Raw genomic sequence first — 9,557 nt, forward strand, 5'->3', positions numbered from 1 at the left:
ACAACTGTCACAAAAGAAGAAAGAAAAAAAAAAAAAAGTTTATGATAACATTGCTTAGAGATAAAAAGAAATAATGTACTCTGGTTCTTTTAGATCAAAGGGATGAACTTCGATCTGTAAATGAGGGCAGTTTAACCACTTAAAGACTAAGCCTTTTTCTGACACTTGTTGGTTTTTTTACTTACCAAAGCAGGCCAATGAGTAGGGCAAATACGGCTCCCTTGGACAATTATAGGTTCTTTCCTTGGAGACCAAACTAGTGGTCCTTCCAGTAAGATTACTAAGACATCTGCTCCATGAACTTGTACCCATGAAGGTGTTCTAGAACTTTTCTGGTCAAACTCCACATATACCTGAAAGAAATAACTTGCCATTATTACATGCAAATGATTACTGTTAAGAAGAAAAAAAAAGGCAATGATAGTAGGTTATAGTGAATTTGCAAAGCTCGGTGTTAAAAAGAAACCTGGCCGAAGCATTTGTAGTCAGTCATACTTCTCTTCTGGGTCACAGGAGTACACTTACTTCTACACTCCTGTGACCCCAAGTCAGCCAACAGAGGCCTATAGCCTACTGTCAGCTGATGTCACAGTCGCTCCAGGCTCTAAAAAGGACCTCGACCATATTGCAGGATCCACCCAGATGCATGACTGCTAGCTCTAGCGCCAGTGGCTGAGAGCCAAATCCAGCTGCGTCTGCCCCCTCTCCTGCCTGGTACTCCAGTGAGCGCTGAAAACATTAGTCTTGCAATCACTTAGTTCTTGGGCTTAGAGCCAGCAGGGGACAGCTGCAGGGTTACACCAAACTGTAAATATATTATAGTGTTATGTATATTTGCTTACAAAAATAAATAAAAAATGGGGCTGCTTCCTGCATAATAGCTCTATACAATACCGTACCAATCCTCATACACAACTGCAGGTTTACCAAACAGGGGCTCTCACTGATTGAAAACTTCAATGACATTAAAGAGACAAAATGACATAAATGAGACATAACATTTTTAAAAATGCTAATAGGTAGGGTTTTTGTGACAGAAGAGAACCCTATTGGTGAAGATGCGAGTCCAATATGGGAGTGACATCATCAAGCAGCTGAACAGACTGAACCCAGAAGAATGGGAGAAGATGCGAGTGCCAGAGACGAGTAGGAATTATGACAGTGCAACGCTGGAGGGCATAGTTTACAGGCAAGTAAAAAAATGTGCAAATTTGTGGCACATACTAGCACATTACGAGGAATTGCTCTAAGGGGCCAATTTACTTAAAGAAAAGAAATTGTGGAGTTTAAGTCTGATTTAAAGACCAACTGAAGTTTTGCCATAAGGTACAGAAGCATTTACTAGAAAGTCAAAAGCTTACAGGGGGGGAAAACAAAAAAAACTCTTAATGTTTACACTTTTACTGCCAGCCACAGTTCAAAAACACTAGGTGGTATAGGCAGTAGACTGAATAGAAAGACTGCTTCTCTCTGGGAGCAGCTGTGTCCGTACAGCAGCCGGGCACATCCCTTGCTAACACTACACATTAGAAACTATATTACAGAGAGATTTAGAAAAACCAAAGTTTTGTGGTAACAATAGTGGCAGACAAGACCATACATGCATTTTTTTTAATCCACAGTTCCCTTACAATATAATTTAGGGTGCGTGCTCAAGGGTCAAGATTTAAATACCTTCTACATGTCGTGCAAACTGTTTTTTTCCCTTTCTATTTTTATCCTCAAAAGGCTCCTTGATAGTTCTAGAATACACCTGGAGTAAAGATTAAATCAAACCTGAACTGGAAGTAAAATTAGCGGACTGATCATTTTTGGAACAGGCATGCCTTGCATGAAGCCGCAAAGAATATACAGACACGAAAAGAGATACATCGTTGGTCCTGTTTAGATATTCTAAGATAGTCTGGACACATTTGTTGGTACCCCAGAAAAGATTATAAATAATTGGATCATAGCTATTGCAAACCGTTTTCTGTAATTCGTATCATGCATGCCTTCAATTTGTAATCAGTCAGCTTTGGTTGGTTGGTATTATCGTGTGCATTATGAACATGGACCAGAAAAAGTACAGAGAAGAAGAGTTGTCTGAGGAGATGAGACAGACTATCGTAGACCAGCATGTCAAAAGGTAAAGGCTATAAGACTTATAAGCCCAATATTCCTGTGCAAATATTTAGCTTATCTGCAACATATGTATCATCCAGCAATGAATATCTGTGCTTCTACCAACCGGGCTCCTAGTGGTGATATGAGCCTGCTAAAGCAGTCTTCTGGAAAGCCAATGGCAAGTAACCATGTCACCCAAGTACAACATGGGTACCCAAAGGATGGCCCACCCACTCTGCATTTTTATAGAGAGGGTGGGCTACAGAGTTCACCTTTCATAAATACTACATGTGTTGTTGTCTTTGTCTTCAGTATATCTGAGTAACTAACCCTAAACAAATATGTAGTTAGTTATATCAGAACTTGAGATGTATAAGTGTTGAAGTTATTGGACAAGCAAACAGCTAGCATTTGCTAGGAGGGGAGGTAAGTAGTGGTAACCTTCGAACAGCGCAGGCAGTTTATAATAGCTATATACAAATAAACAGATTTAACACCTGTGACCATAGCATCAATTCAAACAGGCATAATAATTTGGGTAACTAATTCATGTTTGTTATTTGCATCTATTTTCATTTTTAATTCACTAAAATTTATCAGACACATCTGCAGAATTTACTGTGTGTTTATGCTTATTCTGTCGTAATTTCACCAAGATTACAGCTTCTGATTGGCATTAAAATAGAACTAAAAGGCAAAAGTTTTTCTTCATTTTGGATAGAGTAAGTGATGTAAAAAAAAAATATATATAACCATCTGTGTTTCATTGGGGAGATTTCTCTTCACTTCACAGCAAAAAAAAAAAAGGAAAGATGTGGCTCAGCACAGCCTCAGTGACAAACCTCCACCCCTAATAAATTTATAAAAACAGAGGAAGAGTAGTGGGACTTTAACCACTTGCCGACAGCGGCAGAATGGCTTCCCTGCACGAATCGCCATAGCTGTACAGTAGACGCTTTAAGGAGTATAGGCTTCACTGCAAAACTGGGGAGCCGATGTGCTTGCCCGGCAGCCGCAATGTCCACCGGGCACCCGCGATCGCTCCTGACAGAGCCAGAACAAGGATCTGTGTGTAAACACACAAATCCACGTTCTGGCAGAGGAGAGGAGACAAATCGTGTGTTACTATTATATAGAAACAACGATCGGTCTCCTCCCCCAGGCAGTCCCATCCCCCTACAGTTAGAACACGCTAAGGGGAACACATTTAACCCCTTGATCGCCCCCTAGTATTAACCCCTTGCCTGCCAGTGACATTTATACAGTAATTAGTGGCTATTTTTAGCTCCGATCGCTATATAAATATCAGTGGTCCCAAAAAGTGTCCGATCTGTCTGCCGCAAGGTTGCAGCCCCGATAAAAAAAAAAAAAAAAAAAAAAATCACAGATCGCTATTTCTGTTAAAAAAAAAAATTGGTGAGTATTGGCAGAGTACTGGCAGAGTGTTGCACAGTAACAATACTCTGCCATTACTCTGCAACGCTGTGGGCACTACACATCCAGCCCACAGCGCTGCTGCCATCTCTCCCCTCTCACTGTAACTGATCGCTCCGTCATTTGATGGAGCGATCACGTGGTAAACGGGTGCTATCAGCGGCCGTTTACTGTGATCCATGATGCGCAGGGCCCGGGCCCCAGGGGGCGCGCAGGAGCAAGATTCTGTGAGGGCGTCCCATAGACGTCCACCCAGAATAAGCCGACTGCTCTGTAGCCATCTTTCGGCTATGGTCCAGTCGACATGTGGTTAATAGAAATATTATACATAAATGTGACCAAGGACCAATATATGAAAAGTGGATGATATGCCAAACTTGACAAGGCATCCTTTAAAAAATATCAATAAACTACACGTTTCATGGCTCTTGACCACTCATGAGTTAGGTGCAAGGATGAACTATGAAAAATAAATACACAGAGAATATATCTGTTATTTTAGGACTCCCCTAAAAGCCAAAAACAGGAAGTGTGAGAAAATCCTACTAAAGTGAGGTGGTCCTTGGTTGTCACCAGAACTAGTAATCCCACTGGAAGATATCCCAACTATTCCTGTTCTGGGGACAACCCAAAATGTGGGATTTACTTTCACTTTCAATGATAATGGTAAACAGGACAAACAGGGAGGGTGAATTTCCCTAACAGGGGCAAGAGTGTTCTAATCCCTCTCTGCTCCAAAACTAAAAAACAGCTTTAGTTCACTTAACAGTGAGTTGATATTTAGTATTAGACAATTACACCCCCCCCCCCAAAAGGGCACACTCAAAAAAAGACACTAGTCACTTCTGGCATTAGAGTGTTAATGCATTTCAATACTAATAATTTAGCATTCTGACCAATAAAATGCATTAATGTTCAAATGGTAGACACACCTAAACACATGTGTAATACACAGCTTTTAGTGTATTTTTTTTTTAAGCAGCATTTTCTAGCCAGGAGTTTGGGTGTTCAGTGGGGCTTAAACATATCATTCATGTGAAAATTATATTTTATTAAGGGCCCATTCACAGCATCAAGTATATTATGTGCCCCACTGCGGGTGGTGCAGCAATACATCACACTGTTTACTTTTCTTTTTTATACCTTATGCACACTTTTTTTTGGTTTGTTTTTTACTCCCCCTAAATGCCTCCTTCTGGCAGCAGCGTTTTGGCAAAAAAACAAAACGAAAAAAAAACTGCCTGATGATTGTAAAAGTGTGTACCATATTTATCCACGTCAAGTGTTTTAGCATTAATGTCATTGGCCAGAATAATTTAATTACCGCTCAAGCGCTAAACGCAATTAGCGACATTTAGCAGCTTCAAGCGTAAACAGGTTATGTAGAGGTGCACCGAAATAAAAATGATGGTGCCGAAACAACTGGTTTCTAAAAATATACATTTCTATAAATAATTGTATTATTTTTTACTTTTTAATTACCATTAATTGAATTAACCACTTCTGGACCAAACCTTTTTCTGACATTTGTTGTTTACAAACTTAAATTAGTATTTTTTGCTAAAAGATTACTTAGAGCCCCCAAACATATATACATACACACATATTTTAGCAGAGACCCTAGAGAACAAAATGAAAGACTGCTGCTCAAATACGACGTGACATAAAATATTGCAACGACCGCCAAACGCAATTTATTTATTTTTTTATTTTATTTTTTTATTTTTTAGGGAAAAAAAACCACTTTCATGAAAAACAAAACAGTAAAATTAGTCCAATTTTTTTTATAATGTGAAAGATGAGTTTTGCAGTGTAAATAGATACTTAACATGTCATGCTTCAAAAATTTGATTGTGGAATGGCAACAAGCTATTATAATTTATCACCATAGGGGAAGCTTTAAAAAACAGGTTTACAGGTTACCTCCTCCTCTGTAACTCTAAACAGGATTATTGCTTATTATATACAGGATTATAGAATAATTGCTCCAACGATGGCAGCGATACCACATGTGTGGTTTGAACACCATTTACATAATGTGGGCGCAACTTACGTATGCGTTTACTTCTGGGGATGAGGCACTTTATATATAAAAAAATAAAAAGTTTATTTTAACACTGCCCCTTAAAAAAATAAAATTAAAATAAAAGGGGGGGGGAACTTTTTTTGATCAGTTGTATTCCTATTACAAGGAATGTAAGCATCCCTTGTACTGGAAATAAGCACTCATGGAGGGCGACGTGGAAGGGATGACGCTGATGGCGGTAAGGAGGATGGTCTATGTGGACATCTTTATCCCGGATACTTGCATACTTAGATGTGCCCGTTTTAATCATCAACCATGTGAGTTGCTAAATGTTGTACCTTCATGAACAGCTTCCTGACCGCCGATGTACGTCGGTAGAATGGCAAGGGTGCACAAAAGGGCGTACCATACGTCCCTTTGTAATCCAAGGCTAGCGGATGTGCGTGCACCGCCGGTGGCGCAGGCGCGTGGACTCAATGTTGCAATCGCGGGCCACCGGACGAGGAGAGGCAGAGCGGGGAAATGTCTGTGTAAACAAGGCATTTCCCTGTTCTGCCTAGTGACATGACAGGGATCTACTACTCCCCGTCATCGGGAGCAGTGATCTCTGTCATGTCAGTGGTCCCAAAGTAGTGTGAAAAGCGTCCGATGTGTCCATCGCAATCCCCATAAAAAAATAAAAATAAATAGCAGATCACCGACACTAGTAATAGAAAAAAAAAAGTGAATAATAAAAATGCCATAAATCTATCCCCTATTTTGTAGACACCATAAGGTGACTCCCTGACGTGCCACATTTGGCATGTCATTTTTTTTGGGGGGGGCGGTTCCAGCTCCCTACTTCCTTGCGGCGCCGGTAGCTAGCTCACCTCTCACCCCCCCCTCCCTCTCGGCAATCATCTGGGACAGGTCCCAGATGATTGCCCGGGCAGTCACAACACGTGCCCGGCTGGGCACCCACAGTGACAATGCTGGCGCTGCAGAGAGGAGGGGGGAGACGAGCAGGGCTTGGTTGCCCTGCATCGCTGGACTGTGAGACAGGTAAGTGTCCAATTATTAAAAGTCAGCAGCTGCAGTATTTGTAGCTGCGACTTTTAATTTTTTTTTTTTTTTTTTTAAGTGGAACTCCGCTTTAACCAATCAATACACACTTATTGCAATTTTTTTACCAAAAATATGTAGAAGAATACGTATTGGCCTAAACTGAGAAAGAAATGTATTTTCTTTATATATTTTTGGGGGATATTTATTATAGCAAAAAGTAAAAAATATTGCCTTTTTTTCAAAATTGTCGCTCTTTTTTTTGTTAACAGCGCAAATAAAAACCGCAGAGGTGATCAAATACCAAGAAAATAAATCTCTATTTGTGGGGGGGCATCAATTTTGTTTGGGTACAGGATAAAGCAACACAGTGCAGTATCGCAAAAAACGGCCTGGTCTTTAAGGGGGAAAATCTTCCGGGGCCGAAGTGGTTAAATGTAACCATATTGCCACACTTAGCGGCGCCTCTTTTCCGCTTTTATACTCAGTTGTGACATTATATAAAAAAGTACTTATATAGTGCCGTCAATTTCCACAGCGCTTTAAATATACATTGTACATTCACATCGGTCCCTACCCTCAAGGAGCTTACAATCTAAGATCCCTTGCTCACATTCATAACATGACGCTACTTGTATATCAAGACATCGCTTGTTTAAGTCAAAATTTATTACAAAAAATGTTGCTTGTCTTGCAAAACGCTCTCAAACCAAGGTTTTACTGGATATGCATATTATTATTATTTTTTTAATCAGACTTTAACTACACATATAAAACTTGAACTAACCTTCTAAAAAGACTGATATGTGCAAAAACATTGAAATAAAGGCATGTAAAGTTGGGAGAGTGCAGCCTAATGGAAAGGCAATAAGGACAAGGGTGAGCTGCGATCAGGGACTGGGAGTCATGCCTGGCTATATATAGGACTTTACATTCACCCTCCCCCCACATTCATGTGTACGGCGCACCGTGCGCTCTGTTTACACGGGGTGGGGGGAGGGGCCGCCAGCACCGGATTGGGGCCGGATTTGAGGCGGTATGTTTACACGGTGTGTGGGTGGTGGGGGAGGGGCAGCCAGCACCGGATTGGGGCCGGACTCGAGGCCTAGGCGGGACACTCCCCGACTAACTTCCCCGCGTCCCCCCACCGGCTACGGAGTGGCCACTTACCGCCAGCTCCTCGGGCGCCGCTCCCTTCAGGCCCCGCACGGTTCCGCCCTCCCAGGCCCGCTTCCCCAGCGGGATAGACGGTTCGCCCGGGATTCCCTGCCGTCCGGCGGAGCTCTCGTCAAACAGAAGCCTCAGCCGCTTCCCTACTGGAGATACCGGGGCCGCCATCGTCCACACAGTGCACCGAGCTATCGCCGGACGTGAAAGGAGCCAGGCCTCTCTGCAGCAACCCGCGGAGACGGCGCGTTACACAACAACGCCGCCCTGCGGCTGGGAGTGGGGTGCGAGGCGTGGACAGCGCCCCGTGTGGCGAGGAGGAGAAGCGCGGCTAGAACAATACACCAAAACACCCCTTCGTTGTGTTCACTTCAGGTGCCGTTTAATGGCGATGAGCGCCCCCTGGTGTAAGGGATCCCAAAAAAAAATTACAGCGTGCAACTGCAGTTTGAGTAAACCGTGTGCGTAACCCACAGCGCCCCTCGTGGTTCGGAGTGTTCACTGCAGGTCATACCACCCATAGAAACAATGCGATTGGTTGACGTAAGCGTACAGAAGCCATGTTTAGACAGAGAGATAGAGGTTGTTATTGGTTGACTGATGACGGCAGGATGAAGTAACAATTTGCATCTAATTGATTCCCTTAAAACATATTTGTGGCCTCAAATGCCCAAAGTAGACATAGCTCAATAACATATCTAAAAGTGACTTACAAAAGGTCTGCTTACCTCTCAATCTCAAGATTTTCAGAGGTACACCTACTAACAAAAGTAGGTAGGCATAGGACACGCCCCCTGCCACACCCCTTTAAAGGAGACTTAATTAAAAAAAAGTTAATTAAATCCACAATGACTCTTTTTACCACTACTATACCCATATAGGGGCTTTTAAAATGTACAAATGCCGCAATTTAGATGAAAGATTTAGTACTGGGAAACACTTTTAGAAATAAAATGCACTTATTTTCTATACAACTATATAGATCAGATCAAAATGAGGAGAACAGAGGCACGTTGCTCCAAATCAGGGACAGTTGGCAGCTACGATCACACATGACGGGAGTTATTTACTAAAACTGCAGAGTGAAAAATCTGGTGCAGCTATGCATGGTAGCCAATCAGCTTCTAATGTCAGCTTGTTCAATTAAGCTTTGTCAATAAAACCTGGAAGCTGATTGGTTTCTATGCAGAGCTGCACCAGCGCTTGCATTCTCAAGTTTTAGTAAATCAACCCCATGAAGACGGTGGGCATTGTCAATGCTTTGTAGAATGTTAGGAAGGCTATATCATTCTTCTAAGAATTAGGGGAGTGATAGGGAACAGGAAGTACAAAAGTGAGTCAATTAGAAGAATTCAGAGGGGCCACACACCCCTTATTGAAGTCTCCTGTCTTGGGGCTTTTCAAAGTCATTAATGGGCCCTTGTGCAGAGTTTAGGTTTGACCCCACACACGGCAGGCAGCAGATTCTGAGAATCTGCCTCATCGTAGCTTCAAGCCCAACTTTTTAGTGGTAGTAGTCAAGATCGAACAATGAAATCTCACCTATGCCCTGAAGAATGAGACTACATTACCAAAACTTGGGAGTAAAACTACAACTGATAAAGACTATAGCACAAATCATATGCCAAATACTAGGCACTCCTAATCCCACAACCATAAACCGTTCGTGGTCAGGGTAAAGACCCTGGATACGCAAGACCTCTCTAATTTACCTGCTCCATTGGCAGTTAGCATAAATTATATCCTTATATTGGTATTCATTGAGTGAAGATTCCCTTCCTAA

General features: G+C 42.0%; 1 protein-coding gene across 1 annotated transcript in view; it reads right to left on the bottom strand.

Annotated features, from left to right (window-relative positions):
* The window catches only part of KDM3B (lysine demethylase 3B), an 87,900-nt gene extending 79,766 nt beyond the window's left edge, over positions 1–8,134 (bottom strand). The window contains exons 1-2 of the mRNA XM_077472325.1: positions 7,778–8,134; positions 186–353 (exon numbers count right to left, since the gene is read on the bottom strand). Of these exons, the coding sequence (XP_077328451.1) occupies positions 186–353; positions 7,778–7,945 (336 nt within the window). The 5' untranslated portion in view covers positions 7,946–8,134. The remainder of the gene's footprint in view (positions 1–185; positions 354–7,777) is intronic.
* Positions 8,135–9,557: the final 1,423 nt, after the last annotated feature.

Source organism: Lithobates pipiens, unplaced genomic scaffold, assembly GCF_037356315.1.
Source record: "Lithobates pipiens isolate NorthernLeopardFrog02 unplaced genomic scaffold, aLitPip1_a1.2 Scaffold_8, whole genome shotgun sequence".
Lineage (NCBI taxonomy): Eukaryota > Metazoa > Chordata > Amphibia > Anura > Ranidae > Lithobates > Lithobates pipiens.